The sequence below is a fragment of the Odontesthes bonariensis genome, chromosome 15 (assembly GCF_027942865.1).
Source record: "Odontesthes bonariensis isolate fOdoBon6 chromosome 15, fOdoBon6.hap1, whole genome shotgun sequence".
NCBI lineage: Eukaryota > Metazoa > Chordata > Actinopteri > Atheriniformes > Atherinopsidae > Odontesthes > Odontesthes bonariensis.
In genome coordinates, this window is record NC_134520.1 from 37303683 (window position 1) to 37322091 (window position 18409).

The 18409-nt window shown below is 44.4% G+C and overlaps 1 protein-coding gene across 5 annotated transcripts in view; it reads left to right on the top strand.

Annotated features, from left to right (window-relative positions):
• The window catches only part of nfia (nuclear factor I/A), a 201987-nt gene that overhangs the window by 88752 nt on the left and 94826 nt on the right, over positions 1 to 18409 (top strand). For all 5 annotated transcript variants that reach the window (XM_075486121.1, XM_075486123.1, XM_075486120.1 and 2 more), the window contains exon 2: positions 11435 to 11963. In XM_075486121.1, the coding sequence (XP_075342236.1) occupies positions 11435 to 11963 (529 nt within the window). The remainder of the gene's footprint in view (positions 1 to 11434; positions 11964 to 18409) is intronic.

Here is an 18409-nt window from a genome sequence, read left to right on the forward strand (position 1 = left end):
ATGGTTTTAGGCTTCGTGTTGGAGGTTTCAGATGGAATCTGTTGATGGTTTTAGGCTTCGTGTTGGAGGTTTCAGAAGAACCTGTTGATGGTTTTAGGCTTCGTGTTGGAGGTTTCAGATGGAACCTGTTGATGGTTTTAGGCTTCGTGTTGGAGGTTTCAGAAGAACCTGTTGATGGTTTTAGGCTTCGTGTTGGAGGTTTCAGATGGAACCTGTTGATGGTTTTAGGCTTCATGTTGGAGGTTTCAGACGGAACCTGTTGATGGTTTTAGGCTTCGTGTTGGAGGTTTCAGACGGAACCTGTTGATGGTTTTAGGCTTCGTGTTGGAGGTTTCAGATGGAACCTGTTGATGGTTTTAGGCTTCGTGTTGGAGCTTTCAGATGGAACCTGTTGATGGTTTTAGGCTTCGTGTTGGAGGTTTCAGATGGAACCTGTTGATGGTTTTAGGCTTCGTGTTGGAGGTTTCAGATGGAACCTGTTGATGGTTTTAGGTTTCGTGTTGGAGCTTTCAGATGGAACCTGTTGATGGTTTTAGGCTTCGTGTTGGAGGTTTCAGATGGAACCTGTTGATGGTTTTAGGCTTCGTGTTGGAGGTTTCAGATGGAACCTGTTGATGGTTTTAGGCTTCGTGTTGGAGGTTTCAGATGGAACCTGTTGATGGTTTTAGGCTTCGTGTTGGAGGTTTCAGATGGAACCTGTTGATGGTTTTAGGCTTCGTGTTGGAGGTTTCAGATGGAACCTGTTGATGGTTTTAGGCTTCGTGTTGGAGGTTTCAGACGGAACCTGTTGATGGTTTTAGGCTTCGTGTTGGAGGTTTCAGACGGAACCTGTTGATGGTTTTAGGCTTCGTGTTGGAGGTTTCAGATGGAACCTGTTGATGGTTTTAGGCTTCGTGTTGGAGGTTTCAGATGGAACCTGTTGATGGTTTTAGGCTTCGTGTTGGAGGTTTCAGATGGAACCTGTTGATGGTTTTAGGTTTCGTGTTGGAGGTTTCAGATGGAACCTGTTGATGGTTTTAGGCTTCGTGTTGGAGGTTTCAGATGGAACCTGTTGATGGTTTTAGGCTTCGTGTTGGAGGTTTCAGATGGAACCTGTTGATGGTTTTAGGTTTCGTGTTGGAGGTTTCAGATGGAACCTGTTGATGGTTTTAGGCTTCGTGTTGGAGGTTTCAGATGGAACCTGTTGATGGTTTTAGGCTTCGTGTTGGAGGTTTCAGAAGAACCTGTTGATGGTTTTAGGCTTCGTGTTGGAGGTTTCAGATGGAACCTGTTGATGGTTTTAGGCTTCGTGTTGGAGGTTTCAGAAGAACCTGTTGATGGTTTTAGGCTTCGTGTTGGAGGTTTCAGAAGAACCTGTTGATGGTTTTAGGTTTCGTGTTGGAGGTTTCAGATGGAACCTGTTGATGGTTTTAGGCTTCGTGTTGGAGGTTTCAGATGGAACCTGTTGATGGTTTTAGGCTTCGTGTTGGAGGTTTCAGATGGAACCTGTTGATGGTTTTAGGCTTCGTGTTGGAGGTTTCAGACGGAACCTGTTGATGGTTTTAGGCTTCGTGTTGGAGGTTTCAGACGGAACCTGTTGATGGTTTTAGTTTTCCTGTTGGAGGTTTCAGACGGAATCTGTTGATGGTTTTAGGCTTCGTGTTGGAGGTTTCAGATGGAACCTGTTGATGGTTTTAGGCTTCGTGTTGGAGGTTTCAGATGGAACCTGTTGATGGTTTTAGGCTTCGTGTTGGAGGTTTCAGATGGAACCTGTTGATGGTTTTAGGTTTCGTGTTGGAGGTTTCAGAAGAACCTGTTGATGGTTTTAGGCTTCGTGTTGGAGGTTTCAGATGGAACCTGTTGATGGTTTTAGGCTTCGTGTTGGAGGTTTCAGATGGAACCTGTTGATGGTTTTAGGCTTCGTGTTGGAGGTTTCAGATGGAACCTGTTGATGGTTTTAGGCTTCGTGTTGGAGGTTTCAGATGGAACCTGTTGATGGTTTTAGGCTTCGTGTTGGAGGTTTCAGATGGAACCTGTTGATGGTTTTAGGCTTTGTGTTGGAGGTTTCAGATGGAACCTGTTGATGGTTTTAGGCTTCGTGTTGGAGGTTTCAGATGGAACCTGTTGATGGTTTTAGGCTTCGTGTTGGAGGTTTCAGATGGAACCTGTTGATGGTTTTAGTTTTCGTGTTGGAGGTTTCAGATGGAACCTGTTGATGGTTTTAGTTTTCGTGTTGGAGGTTTCAGATGGAACCTGTTGATGGTTTTAGGCTTCGTGTTGGAGGTTTCAGATGGAACCTGTTGATGGTTTTAGGCTTCGTGTTGGAGGTTTCAGACGGAACCTGTTGATGGTTTTAGGCTTCGTGTTGGAGGTTTCAGATGGAACCTGTTGATGGTTTTAGGCTTCGTGTTGGAGGTTTCAGATGGAACCTGTTGTTGGTTTTAGGCTTCGTGTTGGAGGTTTCAGATGGAACCTGTTGATGGTTTTAGGCTTCGTGTTGGAGCTTTCAGACGGAACCTGTTGATGGTTTTAGGCTTTGTGTTGGAGGTTTCAGATGGAACCTGTTGATGGTTTTAGGTTTCGTGTTGGAGGTTTCAGATGGAACCTGTTGATGGTTTTAGGCTTCGTGTTGGAGGTTTCAGATGGAACCTGTTGATGGTTTTAGGCTTCGTGTTGGAGGTTTCAGATGGAACCTGTTGATGGTTTTAGGCTTTGTGTTGGAGGTTTCAGATGGAACCTGTTGATGGTTTTAGTTTTCGTGTTGGAGGTTTCAGATGGAACCTGTTGATGGTTTTAGGCTTCGTGTTGGAGGTTTCAGATGGAACCTGTTGATGGTTTTAGGCTTCGTGTTGGAGGTTTCAGATGGAACCTGTTGATGGTTTTAGGCTTCGTGTTGGAGGTTTCAGATGGAACCTGTTGATGGTTTTAGGCTTCGTGTTGGAGGTTTCAGACAGAACCTGTTGATGGTTTTAGGCTTCGTGTTGGAGGTTTCAGACGGAACCTGTTGATGGTTTTAGGCTTCGTGTTGGAGGTTTCAGATGGAACCTGTTGATGGTTTTAGGCTTCGTGTTGGAGGTTTCAGATGGAACCTGTTGATGGTTTTAGGCTTCGTGTTGGAGGTTTCAGATGGAACCTGTTGATGGTTTTAGTTTTCGTGTTGGAGGTTTCAGATGGAACCTGTTGATGGTTTTAGGGTTCGTGTTGGAGGTTTCAGATGGAACCTGTTGATGGTTTTAGGCTTCGTGTTGGAGGTTTCAGACGGAACCTGTTGATGGTTTTAGGCTTTGTGTTGGAGGTTTCAGATGGAACCTGTTGATGGTTTTAGGCTTTGTGTTGGAGGTTTCAGATGGAACCTGTTGATGGTTTTAGGCTTCGTGTTGGAGGTTTCAGATGGAACCTGTTGATGGTTTTAGGCTTCGTGTTGGAGGTTTCAGATGGAACCTGTTGATGGTTTTAGGCTTCGTGTTGGAGGTTTCAGATGGAACCTGTTGATGGTTTTAGGTTTCGTGTTGGAGGTTTCAGATGGAACCTGTTGATGGTTTTAGGTTTCTTTTTGGAGGTTTCAGATGGAACCTGTTGATGGTTTTAGGCTTTGTGTTGGAGCTTTCAGATGGAACCTGTTGATGGTTTTAGGCTTCGTGTTGGAGGTTTCAGATGGAACCTGTTGATGGTTTTAGGCTTCGTGTTGGAGGTTTCAGATGGAACCTGTTGATGGTTTTAGTTTTCGTGTTGGAGGTTTCAGATGGAACCTGTTGATGGTTTTAGTTTTCGTGTTGGAGGTTTCAGACGGAACCTGTTGATGGTTTTAGGCTTCGTGTTGGAGGTTTCAGATGGAACCTGTTGATGGTTTTAGGCTTCGTGTTGGAGGTTTCAGATGGAACCTGTTGATGGTTTTAGGCTTCGTGTTGGAGGTTTCAGATGGAACCTGTTGATGGTTTTAGGCTTCGTGTTGGAGGTTTCAGATGGAACCTGTTGATGGTTTTAGGCTTCGTGTTGGAGGTTTCAGATGGAACCTGTTGATGGTTTTAGGTTTCGTGTTGGAGGTTTCAGATGGAACCTGTTGATGGTTTTAGGCTTCGTGTTGGAGGTTTCAGATGGAACCTGTTGATGGTTTTAGGCTTCGTGTTGGAGGTTTCAGATGGAACCTGTTGATGGTTTTAGGCTTCGTGTTGGAGGTTTCAGATGGAACCTGTTGATGGTTTTAGGCTTCGTGTTGGAGGTTTCAGACGGAACCTGTTGATGGTTTTAGGCTTCGTGTTGGAGGTTTCAGATGGAACCTGTTGATGGTTTTAGGCTTCGTGTTGGAGGTTTCAGATGGAATCTGTTGATGGTTTTAGGCTTCGTGTTGGAGGTTTCAGATGGAATCTGTTGATGGTTTTAGGCTTCGTGTTGGAGGTTTCAGATGGAATCTGTTGATGGTTTTAGGTTTCGTGTTGGAGGTTTCAGACGGAATCTGTTGATGGTTTTAGACTTCGTGTTGGAGGTTTCAGATGGAACCTGTTGATGGTTTTAGGCTTCGTGTTGGAGGTTTCAGATGGAATCTGTTGATGGTTTTAGGCTTCGTGTTGGAGGTTTCAGAAGAACCTGTTGATGGTTTTAGGCTTCGTGTTGGAGGTTTCAGATGGAACCTGTTGATGGTTTTAGGCTTCGTGTTGGAGGTTTCAGAAGAACCTGTTGATGGTTTTAGGCTTCGTGTTGGAGGTTTCAGATGGAACCTGTTGATGGTTTTAGGCTTCGTGTTGGAGGTTTCAGACGGAACCTGTTGATGGTTTTAGGCTTCGTGTTGGAGGTTTCAGACGGAACCTGTTGATGGTTTTAGGCTTCGTGTTGGAGGTTTCAGATGGAACCTGTTGATGGTTTTAGGCTTCGTGTTGGAGGTTTCAGATGGAACCTGTTGATGGTTTTAGGTTTCGTGTTGGAGCTTTCAGATGGAACCTGTTGATGGTTTTAGGCTTCGTGTTGGAGGTTTCAGATGGAACCTGTTGATGGTTTTAGGCTTCGTGTTGGAGGTTTCAGATGGAACCTGTTGATGGTTTTAGGCTTCGTGTTGGAGGTTTCAGATGGAACCTGTTGATGGTTTTAGGCTTCGTGTTGGAGGTTTCAGATGGAACCTGTTGATGGTTTTAGGCTTCGTGTTGGAGGTTTCAGATGGAACCTGTTGATGGTTTTAGGCTTCGTGTTGGAGGTTTCAGACGGAACCTGTTGATGGTTTTAGGCTTCGTGTTGGAGGTTTCAGACGGAACCTGTTGATGGTTTTAGGCTTCGTGTTGGAGGTTTCAGATGGAACCTGTTGATGGTTTTAGGCTTCGTGTTGGAGGTTTCAGATGGAACCTGTTGATGGTTTTAGGCTTCGTGTTGGAGGTTTCAGATGGAACCTGTTGATGGTTTTAGGTTTCGTGTTGGAGGTTTCAGATGGAACCTGTTGATGGTTTTAGGCTTCGTGTTGGAGGTTTCAGATGGAACCTGTTGATGGTTTTAGGCTTCGTGTTGGAGGTTTCAGATGGAACCTGTTGATGGTTTTAGGTTTCGTGTTGGAGGTTTCAGATGGAACCTGTTGATGGTTTTAGGCTTCGTGTTGGAGGTTTCAGATGGAACCTGTTGATGGTTTTAGGCTTCGTGTTGGAGGTTTCAGAAGAACCTGTTGATGGTTTTAGGCTTCGTGTTGGAGGTTTCAGATGGAACCTGTTGATGGTTTTAGGCTTCGTGTTGGAGGTTTCAGAAGAACCTGTTGATGGTTTTAGGCTTCGTGTTGGAGGTTTCAGAAGAACCTGTTGATGGTTTTAGGCTTCGTGTTGGAGGTTTCAGACGGAACCTGTTGATGGTTTTAGGCTTCGTGTTGGAGGTTTCAGACGGAACCTGTTGATGGTTTTAGTTTTCCTGTTGGAGGTTTCAGACGGAATCTGTTGATGGTTTTAGGCTTCGTGTTGGAGGTTTCAGATGGAACCTGTTGATGGTTTTAGGCTTCGTGTTGGAGGTTTCAGATGGAACCTGTTGATGGTTTTAGGCTTCGTGTTGGAGGTTTCAGATGGAACCTGTTGATGGTTTTAGGTTTCGTGTTGGAGGTTTCAGAAGAACCTGTTGATGGTTTTAGGCTTCGTGTTGGAGGTTTCAGATGGAACCTGTTGATGGTTTTAGGCTTCGTGTTGGAGGTTTCAGATGGAACCTGTTGATGGTTTTAGGCTTCGTGTTGGAGGTTTCAGATGGAACCTGTTGATGGTTTTAGGCTTCGTGTTGGAGCTTTCAGATGGAACCTGTTGATGGTTTTAGGCTTCGTGTTGGAGGTTTCAGATGGAACCTGTTGATGGTTTTAGGCTTCGTGTTGGAGGTTTCAGAAGAACCTGTTGATGGTTTTAGGCTTCGTGTTGGAGGTTTCAGATGGAACCTGTTGATGGTTTTAGGCTTCGTGTTGGAGGTTTCAGATGGAACCTGTTGATGGTTTTAGGCTTCGTGTTGGAGGTTTCAGATGGAACCTGTTGATGGTTTTAGGCTTCGTGTTGGAGGTTTCAGACAGAACCTGTTGATGGTTTTAGGCTTCGTGTTGGAGGTTTCAGATGGAACCTGTTGATGGTTTTAGGCTTCGTGTTGGAGGTTTCAGATGGAACCTGTTGATGGTTTTAGGCTTCGTGTTGGAGGTTTCAGATGGAACCTGTTGATGGTTTTAGTTTTCGTGTTGGAGGTTTCAGATGGAACCTGTTGATGGTTTTAGGGTTCGTGTTGGAGGTTTCAGATGGAACCTGTTGATGGTTTTAGGCTTCGTGTTGGAGCTTTCAGACGGAACCTGTTGATGGTTTTAGGCTTTGTGTTGGAGGTTTCAGATGGAACCTGTTGATGGTTTTAGGCTTCGTGTTGGAGGTTTCAGATGGAACCTGTTGATGGTTTTAGGCTTCGTGTTGGAGGTTTCAGATGGAACCTGTTGATGGTTTTAGGTTTCGTGTTGGAGGTTTCAGATGGAACCTGTTGATGGTTTTAGGCTTTGTGTTGGAGGTTTCAGATGGAACCTGTTGATGGTTTTAGTTTTCGTGTTGGAGGTTTCAGATGGAACCTGTTGATGGTTTTAGTTTTCGTGTTGGAGGTTTCAGATGGAACCTGTTGATGGTTTTAGGCTTCGTGTTGGAGGTTTCAGACGGAACCTGTTGATGGTTTTAGGGTTCGTGTTGGAGGTTTCAGATGGAACCTGTTGATGGTTTTAGGCTTCGTGTTGGAGGTTTCAGATGGAACCTGTTGATGGTTTTAGGCTTCGTGTTGGAGCTTTCAGATGGAATCTGTTGATGGTTTTAGGCTTCGTGTTGGAGCTTTCAGATGGAACCTGTTGATGGTTTTAGGTTTCGTGTTGGAGGTTTCAGATGGAACCTGTTGATGGTTTTAGGCTTCGTGTTGGAGCTTTCAGATGGAATCTGTTGATGGTTTTAGGCTTCGTGTTGGAGCTTTCAGATGGAACCTGTTGATGGTTTTAGGTTTCGTGTTGGAGGTTTCAGATGGAACCTGTTGATGGTTTTAGGCTTCGTGTTGGAGGTTTCAGATGGAACCTGTTGATGGTTTTAGGTTTCGTGTTGGAGGTTTCAGATGGAACCTGTTGATGGTTTTAGGTTTCGTGTTGGAGGTTTCAGATGGAACCTGTTGATGGTTTTAGGCTTCGTGTTGGAGCTTTCAGATGGAACCTGTTGATGGTTTTAGGCTTCGTGTTGGAGGTTTCAGATGGAACCTGTTGATGGTTTTAGGCTTCGTGTTGGAGGTTTCAGATGGAACCTGTTGATGGTTTTAGGCTTCGTGTTGGAGGTTTCAGATGGAACCTGTTGATGGTTTTAGGCTTCGTGTTGGAGCTTTCAGATGGAACCTGTTGATGGTTTTAGGCTTCGTGTTGGAGGTTTCAGATGGAACCTGTTGATGGTTTTAGGCTTCGTGTTGGAGCTTTCAGATGGAACCTGTTGATGGTTTTAGGCTTCGTGTTGGAGGTTTCAGATGGAACCTGTTGATGGTTTTAGGCTTCGTGTTGGAGGTTTCAGATGGAACCTGTTGATGGTTTTAGGCTTCGTGTTGGAGGTTTCAGATGGAACCTGTTGATGGTTTTAGTTTTCGTGTTGGAGGTTTCAGATGGAACCTGTTGATGGTTTTAGTTTTCGTGTTGGAGGTTTCAGATGGAACCTGTTGATGGTTTTAGGCTTCGTGTTGGAGGTTTCAGATGGAACCTGTTGATGGTTTTAGGCTTCGTGTTGGAGGTTTCAGATGGAACCTGTTGATGGTTTTAGGCTTCGTGTTGGAGGTTTCAGATGGAACCTGTTGTTGGTTTTAGGCTTCGTGTTGGAGGTTTCAGATGGAACCTGTTGATGGTTTTAGGCTTCGTGTTGGAGCTTTCAGATGGAACCTGTTGATGGTTTTAGGCTTCGTGTTGGAGGTTTCAGATGGAACCTGTTGATGGTTTTAGGCTTCGTGTTGGAGGTTTCAGATGGAACCTGTTGATGGTTTTAGGCTTCGTGTTGGAGGTTTCAGATGGAACCTGTTGATGGTTTTAGGCTTCGTGTTGGAGGTTTCAGACAGAACCTGTTGATGGTTTTAGGCTTCGTGTTGGAGGTTTCAGATGGAACCTGTTGATGGTTTTAGGCTTCGTGTTGGAGGTTTCAGATGGAACCTGTTGATGGTTTTAGGCTTCGTGTTGGAGGTTTCAGATGGAACCTGTTGATGGTTTTAGGCTTCGTGTTGGAGGTTTCAGATGGAACCTGTTGATGGTTTTAGTTTTCGTGTTGGAGGTTTCAGATGGAACCTGTTGATGGTTTTAGGGTTCGTGTTGGAGGTTTCAGATGGAACCTGTTGATGGTTTTAGGCTTCGTGTTGGAGCTTTCAGACGGAACCTGTTGATGGTTTTAGGCTTTGTGTTGGAGGTTTCAGATGGAACCTGTTGATGGTTTTAGGCTTCGTGTTGGAGGTTTCAGATGGAACCTGTTGATGGTTTTAGGCTTCGTGTTGGAGGTTTCAGATGGAACCTGTTGATGGTTTTAGGTTTCGTGTTGGAGGTTTCAGATGGAACCTGTTGATGGTTTTAGGCTTTGTGTTGGAGGTTTCAGATGGAACCTGTTGATGGTTTTAGTTTTCGTGTTGGAGGTTTCAGATGGAACCTGTTGATGGTTTTAGGTTTCGTGTTGGAGGTTTCAGATGGAACCTGTTGATGGTTTTAGGTTTCGTGTTGGAGGTTTCAGATGGAACCTGTTGATGGTTTTAGGCTTCGTGTTGGAGCTTTCAGATGGAACCTGTTGATGGTTTTAGGCTTCGTGTTGGAGGTTTCAGATGGAACCTGTTGATGGTTTTAGGCTTCGTGTTGGAGGTTTCAGATGGAACCTGTTGATGGTTTTAGGCTTCGTGTTGGAGGTTTCAGATGGAACCTGTTGATGGTTTTAGGCTTCGTGTTGGAGCTTTCAGACGGAGCGTCCTGCTGTTTCCTGGACTCTTACTGCTCTACTGATGAGCGGCTTTGTGCTGCACTAAAAATAAAATTGTGTAACATTCAGACTTGAATGTCAGATCGCAGCTGTGGATCGTCTTGCTTCGCTTTGTTTGGGTTTTCGTGCTCACGCCGGCCCGGATCCGTCTGGTTCTGCGGTGGGGGCAGGGCAGGTGTAACTGACCCCAGACGGGGTCTGATCCACAACCCGCCACCCGACCACATTCCCACACTAATAATCGCTCGGCTCTCAGCAACTCAAACACATGCTGCAGAGCGGCGGCCGTGTGGTTGCTCGTGGCGGTCGGCCTCTCGACGTTTGTTTTCAGAAGCTGCGGATTCCTGCCGCCGAGCCAAGAAAGGCTCTGACTGACACCAAAACCTTTCACTGCTTTCCCTAATTTCTTCCTCCTTTTTTGTTTTCTTCTTCCTGTTACCTTCCCTTTTCTTCCTTCCTTCCTGCCTTGCTTATTTTCTCTCTTTCTCTTCTTCTCTTTATGTCTCCATCCTTCCTTTTTCTCTCTTTCTCAGTCCATTATTTAAAAGTTTCTGTAAAAAAAACGTTGAAATCAGCTCGTTCTTCTGCAGCTTTCTTACATTCCTCCACGGAAAGATTTTTTTTTTTTAACACAAACCTCGTTCAAACGGTCAAAGCTTCATTTTTTAGGTATTTTTCGGGGTTACTTAAGTGAGAAATGGTTTGTTTGATGGACTGAAGTCTCTTTTCCAGCTTATCTACAGTCATGTGACGTAGAGCTGAGGAGGAGGTTTGGGAGGATGGAAGTTTAACTCTGACTGCCTGTTTCATACCGTAACCATGCCAACGACCGTCCTCTGGCTTGGCCCAACAGTTTTAACTCAAACTGTGTTTTTGGACCATCAAACAGATGGTTTGTGTTGTAACATCAGCGTTTGATAGATGATGATGATGATGATGATGGTGATGAATCAGGGTTCACTTTAAAAGTTCTTTGCTTTTTACTCATGATGCCGATGCAGAAATCTTGTTTTTATTCATCACTTTTCAGAATAAATATTATGGGTTTAACAATGCTCCTCCCCCTTGATGGTGGCGCTCCTCCCCCCGGTTGTTGGAGCTCCTCCCCCCGGATGGTGGAGCCCCTCCCACTGGATGCTGGAGCTCCTCCCCCCGGATGTTGGAGCTCCTCCCCCTGGATGTTGGAGCCCCTCCCCCCGGATGTTGGAGCCCCTCCCCCTGTCTCTAAGCTCCCAGAATCATTGTTAACTCATTGGCTGCCGGCCATTTTCAGTTCAGAGAGACCCATACTGCCAAGTGTTTTTCAGTATTTTGACTGATTTTCCAAGACCCACAGAAAAGTGTGTCTTATGACTATGTACACACCGAAATTACCAAACGAAAGAGTAGACTCTCTTCTTTCATCAGGAAAAAAAAGTTTGTTTCTACCATTTTCAGTCCTTTAGTAATAGACAGTAGAACATAGGTTGGTTTCACCAAAAACAGCTGTTTGACCCAAAAAACGGAGAAAACACGCTTTTTCTTTTTTTGTGCAAAGTGGCACTGCTGCCACCTAGCGGGTAATTTTGCCAGTATATTCTCTGTTTAGTGTTTACAAGCCTAAGATTTAGTGACGAACTCCGCTAGATTGTCCCCCAGCCCGCTCCGTTAAAAAACGCAATTGACGTCTATAGACGTCTTTGGCACCGAAAGAATTAAACTTCAGTCCCATATACTAATTAAATTACAATATAACAATTAACCCTATTCTATTCATATATTTATTCTTCATCGTCCTTCCTCTTCCATGTACTTGTTTAAAAATATGTTTTTAAACAGAATTATATTTGCACTTTGTTTTATTTCTGTCTCCACAAAGTCGCCCCACAACTCGACACGCACATGCTTTTCATATTTGTTCGGACCTTTTGTTTTTATTTATTACTTTGTTTTGTTTTTACATAAAATGTGTTTGAAGAAGTTTCCGGATGTTGTAATTTAAGAGCTAACTGCTAACCTGGTGTCTCTCTTGTGTCCGCCCGCAGGATGAATTCCATCCTTTCATCGAAGCCCTGCTGCCCCACGTCCGGGCCTTCGCCTACACATGGTTCAACCTGCAGGCCCGCAAGAGGAAGTACTTCAAGAAGCACGAGAAGCGCATGTCCAAGGAGGAGGAGCGCGCCGTGAAGGACGAGCTGCTGGGCGAGAAGCCCGAGGTCAAGCAGAAGTGGGCGTCCCGCCTGCTGGCCAAGCTGCGCAAGGACATCCGGCCGGAGTTCCGGGAGGACTTCGTGCTGACGGTGACGGGGAAGAAGCCGCCCTGCTGCGTGCTGTCCAACCCCGACCAGAAGGGCAAGATGCGGCGCATCGACTGCCTGCGCCAGGCGGACAAGGTGTGGAGGCTGGACCTGGTCATGGTGATTTTATTCAAAGGGATTCCCCTGGAAAGTACGGACGGCGAGCGGCTGGTGAAGTCCCCGCAGTGCTCCAACCCCAGCCTGTGCGTGCAGCCGCATCACATCGGAGTCTCCGTCAAGGAGCTGGATCTGTACCTGGCCTACTTCGTGCATGCAGGTGAGTGCTGACTTCCTCCAGCTCTGAGTGTGAAGCTGCGAATATATGAAGCTGCGAATATATGAAGCTGCGAATATATGAAGCTGCGAATATATGAAGCTGTGAATATATGAAGCTGCGAATATATGAAGCTGCGAATATATGAAGCTGCGAATATATGAAGCTGCGAATATATGAAGCTGCGAATATATGAAGCTGCGAATATATGAAGCTGTGAATATATGAAGCTGCGAATATATGAAGCTGCGAATATATGAAGCTGCGAATATATGAAGCTGCGAATGTGTGAAGCTGCGAATGGGAGAAGCTTCAAAGCTGCGAATGGGAGAAGCTTCAAAGCTGCGAATGGGAGAAGCTTCAAAGCTGCGAATGGGAGAAGCTTCAAAGCTGCGAATGGGAGAAGCTGCAGCCTGATGGAGCGGTTCACACGCGTCCTGCTGCGCTTCTTCATTGCGTTTGGTCACTTCCTGCTCTGCTGGGTCAGAATGATGTCATGTGGAATGTTGTGATGTCAGAGGGTCGTATGGCCGCCATCTTGTATCTGAGATGATCAGAATGAAACAGAATGATCTCAGTTTTGTCTTCATTTAATTGTAGAAAATTCTCTCTCATCCAGGTGTTTACTTCCTCCAGACACTGACACAGTACGTCTGCTGGGCTGCAGTCGCCATGGTGACAGAGACACATAAAGTTGTGTATCGTCTGCATAAAGTTGTGTATCGTCTGCATAACTGTGATAATTGATGTTAAAGTTCTGCAATATCTGACCCAAAGGGAGCATATACAAGTTAAACAGAAGAGGTCCAAGAATTGACCCCTGGGGGACTCCACAAGTCATGGCCACTCGCTCAGATTCATAGCTGCCAACTGTAACAAAATAACTCCGGCCTTCTAAGTAGGACCTGAACCAGTTAAGGACCGCTCCAGAAAGTCCAGCCCAGTTTTCCAGCCTGTGCAACAGGATTCTGTGATCTACAGTATCAAACGCAGCGCTGAGGTCCAACAGAACCAGGACTGAAACGTTACCAGAATCAGTATTCAACCTAATGTCGTTTAACACTTTGACCAGAGCTGAATAAACAAACAAACAAACAAACAAACAAACAAACAAACAAACACACCTGAAAAGTTTGTTGAAGATCCAGGCTGAGCACCTCGTGTGTCGGAGGGCTCAGTTCTGTGGTGGGGAAACACTCGGGGCCCAACGTCCCCTGGACTGTAATTACAATCGTTTCCTCTGAGCCCAGAGAGCTCCATTCTGCCCTCTGGCCCCTCGGCCCCCCGGAGCTGCCCCCCTGGGGTTATTCTGAGGTGAGGGAGGAGTTCCCCACCATGTGGATCTGAGAAGTGGAGCCTCGCCATGACAGAGCGGGTCCAGAGTGGGCAGCATAGTGTCTCTTTGGAAGCCTCCCCCTCCTGCCCTCTGCTCTGGGGTCCCCCCCCCCCTTATATTCGAGGCGCCGCAGCTCTCGATGGAAAGCGGCGTGCAGGCGGCTGACCTCGGTGCTCGCCGGCTGCAGGCGGCTCTGTCCCAGCAGCAGACTCAGAGTAATTAAATTCGTCCCTACAGACCGGCGGTGTTGCCCGTAGAAACCGCAGCGCAGCGCCGAGCATTTCTCCCTCAGTCCTGAGAGCAGCTTCAGAGACCCGCTTAGAGTTAGTTTGCATCCGCCGCCTCCTCGCTGCTCCCGCCTGGGCCGCGTTCTTACGGTTTCCTAGAACACCTCAGTGTGACGCTGAGGACGCTTCAGTCTGCAGGCCCGTAGCCAGGATTTTGCCTGGGGGGGTTATTTTTGTATATTTTTGGGACTTTGTCCGGGAGCATGGCCCCCTGGACAAATTTGAAAATTCAACCCTCTGAAATGGAATTTTGCTTGAAATAAGCAAAAAAATCTGCCAATGGAACTAGTGAAAATCGGCTTGTCAAGATTTCTTGAAATAAAATGTGATATTTGGGACTTTTGAGATAAAAGTGATCTTGAAATTAGCTTAAAAACCTCTTCAAATGTAAAAAAAAATATGATATGTGACTCAAAACAATTTGTTTTCAAGACTTTTTCACTTAACAAGATATTCCAGATGTATTGTATTAAAACAAGTCCCTATATCTGGCTGAAATGGTGCTTGTTAGGCAGTTGTGTCTGATATTAAGTGTAATGAGATATTCGGACTAGAAATGAGACAAATCTACTTGGTAAGACTTTGATTTTTTCCAGTGCAGACGTCGGCTTCGGATTTAAAAGCTGACTCTTTATAAATGACGATCAGAAGCAGATCTGAGGCCAAACTTTGAGCGAACAGGCTGCTGACAGGTGGAGCTTTTTCCCTGCTGCAGGCGGCCGTGAACACACACATTTATTCAGGTTTCACGAGGCTTCGCCTCAGGCCAGAAGTCTCCATGAAAGGCGTCTTTAACGGAGACGTTTTCCCCCTGAAACAGGAAAACTACCCAGAGAAGTCTGAGGGGGAATTCTGCAGCTGAGGGGAAAACAAGCGGCCGCCTGGCGGGAAGGTTCGGGTGTCGGGCGTCACCTGACACGACCCTGCAGGGCGATGCCAGCAGCCGGAGTGTGTGACCCAGTTCCCTCCTGAGCTCTTAAACAGATTTGCTGCTTCGTTTCTGAACTAATTACTGTAACTCTGAGCGCAGCGAACACGCTGCATGCTGCCAAACTCCCTGCGTTTTATACGGCTTCAGTGTTGCTGTTCAGTCAGTCATCCTTCAGCTTTATGTTCCTCTCATCCTTCAGCCTTTTCCCGGGTTTTTAGCGTGTTTTTAGCGTGTTTGATGGGGTAAAGGGTGTCACCAGGGGTGGGCAGAGCAGCCAAAAAGTGTAAGTACTGTTACTGTTACAAACATACCACCACCCATGTGGCACAGACACCCTAAAATAAATAAACAAATAGAAAATAACAACAATAATACAATAAATAAATAAGATAAATAAATACATGGATATTTTATTTATAAAGCACTTTACATCAACTTAATAAACCTGAGTGCTACATTTTGATAATAAAAGTGTTTTTATTGATTTTTCTATTCAAACAACAAACATCCCGTTAATAACAAAATAACAGGACTCAACTATAGACGGATAACAACAAGACAAATCACCCTAATACAAAACATCAAACATACCACCACCCATGTGGCCCAGACACTCTAAAATAAATAAACAAATAGAAAATAACAACAATAATACAATAATAATAATAAATAAATAAATAAATCCATGGATTTTATTATACATGGATACATGGATATTTTATTTATAAAGCACTTTACATCAACTTAATAAACCTGAGTGCTACATTTTAAAACTAGCATTTAAAAAACAAAACAAAGAAGAAGAAGAAGAAGAAGAAGGTACGGGTGCTGGACTGGCCTGAGGTGGGCAGAGCAGCCAAAAACTGTACTCAAGTAAAAGTACTGTTACTTCAGAATAATATGACTCAAGTAAAAGTAAAAAGTATTCATCCAAATAATTACTTAAGTAAGAGTAAAAAAGTGCTCGGTGAAAAAAACTACTCAAGTATTGAGTAACTGTTGAGTACACTGGAAAAGATGCCCCTCCAAAAATAAGTAAAAAAACAACAAATAAAAGACGTTTTTGCTTGAAATAAGCAAAAAAATCTGCCAATGGAACTAGTGAAAATCGGCTTGTCAAGATTTCTTGAAATAAAATGTGATATTTAGGACTTTTGAGATAAAAGTGATCTTGAAATTAGCTTAAAAACCTCTTCAAATATATAAAAAAAGCTTGTTTCATGTGAAATATGACTCAAAACAATTTGTTTTCAAGACTTTTTCACTTAACAAGATATTCCAGATGTATTGTATTAAAACAAGTCCCTATATCTGGCTGAAATGGTGCTTGTTAGGCAGTATCTGATATTAAGTGTAATGAGATACTGAATGAGACAAATATACTTGGTGAGATTTAGATTTTTTCCAGTGTAACGTCTGATTTATTTGTTAACACAAGCATTCAATCAGACAGACAAACATACTAAATAATCATCTTTAGGCAAATTAGAGTTCATCCAATTGATAAAATAAATTAAAATGAATTAATTAATTACAAAATAGCTTAAATTAAAATAATCCAGGTAAATTCAAGAACTTCAATAAAAAATAAAAGAGACTTAGGAAATGTTTAAAACATATGTAACCCATATGTAACCTAAAAAACAAACATTCACCTATCCATGGGGGGAAAAACGAGTTTAGGAAACTTAGCGCTACATGTTTCCTCAAGTTAGATGTTGAGTTTCTGCTGAAATGTGCGTTTGTTTTGGTTGCCACAGAAGACACATAATGTAGCTGCTGTTTCTCACTCTTTGTAAGGTAAACATGCTTTCAGTATGAGGCCTCGTCTGCGTCTTCATTTCCCACCGTTGGTTCTGACATTTTTCATCTGTTTCTTTCTTTGTTTGCTACGACTGCTAATGCTAAAGCTACATACTACATACTGCATACTACATACTCATCGATCAGACAGTATGCAGAGAGTTTACCCACAATGCATTTGGCTCCTGCCCGAGCCGAAATCAGCCGGCCTGAAGCTGATTTCCCTTAAGCTCTAAACTCTGTAAACTTTAGCAACATTTGAAACATTTTCAGGTGAGAAAGTAGTCGTTTAGATCCCCAACGTGTTGAAAACCTGACAAAATACCGGCTGTTTACAATTTTGTTCCCACGAATTCGGCGCTACTAAAGCTAGCCGCAGTGAGCTAACGCACTTCCTGTTATTTTCACAAAATAAAATACCCGTTGCCTTTTATCACAGGGAAAGCCATTACCATACAATTGGTGCTTTTGTTTTGAAAACAGGAAGTGAACCTACCCTCGTTGTAGCTAGCTTGAAACTGCCGTTTTGACAGGAAATGACGATCGGCGACGTCACGTTACGTTGCATCTTGGGTAGTTTGAGTATAAGTAGTAACCTCATGATGCATACCCAACATTTCGGAGAATCTAGTATGCATCCGGGAACTTCTGCTTACTCAAACTCGCTTACTAACTCAGAAAGTTAGTAGGAGTAGTATGCGGTGTGTTCGTGTGTTATAAAGTTCGAAGCCTCACCTCCTGATAGTGAAACATTTAAAGAGAAAAGTGTTTGTGGGCCGAGCAGATGTTGGAGGAGGAGGAGCTTCTTCCTTTGACTTCATCGGGCAGACAGGGCGCCATGCTGCTGAGCTGCATTGTGGGAAACGTAGGCGCTGAAGGAATGCGAGGAGGAGCAGTTTGCCACATTTCTCCTCCTCTCAGGGTCAGTCTGAAGGTTCTTTTGGACGCCGTCCTGCAGGAATGTGGCTGCGTTGCCGTCGGTGATTTATGTCGGCTGCTGAGAATCCGTTGCTAAGGACAACCCTCCTGAATCCCCCCCCCCCCCCTCCCCCCTCCCCTGACGGCCCTCAGCCGTCCAGACTGGTATCCATGCCAACGAAGTCTGGCTCAGACCTCAGACCCGAACAGAACCGAAGTTCAGCCTCGGTTCTCCCTTAGAACCAGCAGCGCTGACCCGGTGTTCTGCAGCAGCTGTTCCAGATGTTCCAGATGTTTCGCTGAGGCTGTACAAGGTGAAATAAAGCTGGGCAGCAGCCTTTATTCTCTGTTTCTGTACCTGAAGGAAACGTAGCTGCTGCTCTAACTGCGTCTCTGGTGGGCAGCAGGCAGCAGAATGATGTTCTAGTTTCAGTTCAGACCCTCAGAGTTTCCTGAACTAAAGTGTTACTCTGTAACAGCTTATTGTTTAGATCTGAGTCAGATTTGTCTTTTTTATTCTGTTTATTATCTACACCAACTTCCTTTCACCCCGTGATGTTAACGTGTCGAAATGACAGCAAAGAATCCTAAAATATTTTCACATTTCCTCTCATTTGAATTCAAACTGCGACGCATCTTTAACCTTTGACCTCCAGATTCTTCTGGATTCAGTCTGTGTCCATCTTGAAAATCAAATCAAATTTATTTGTATAGCACATTTCATGTACAAACAGTTCAAAGTGCTTTACATAAAATAAAAGCATTGCAGCAGGGAGTGGAAGAAGCATTAAAATACATAAAAGAATATAAAGAGAAACAAATAAAATCATTTAAATGAATTTAAAATCAGGCAACAGTCCAGATAAGTTCACAGATATTTCATGCATAGACACATGAGAACAGAAATGTCTTTAACCTGGATTTAAAAATGTCTCCATTTGGTGAAAGTTTAATCTCCACTGGCAGTTTGTTCCACTTGTTAGCAGCATAACAGCTAAATGCTGCTTCTCCATGTTTAGTCTGGACTCTGGACTGGACCAGCTGACCTGAGTCCTTGGATCTAAGAGCTCTGCTGGCTTTATATTCTCTGAACAGATCACAGATGCATTCTGGGATGTGTAAACCATCAGCGTGGACCTGAAGCAGCTGTGAGCGTCGGCATGGAAACGCTCCA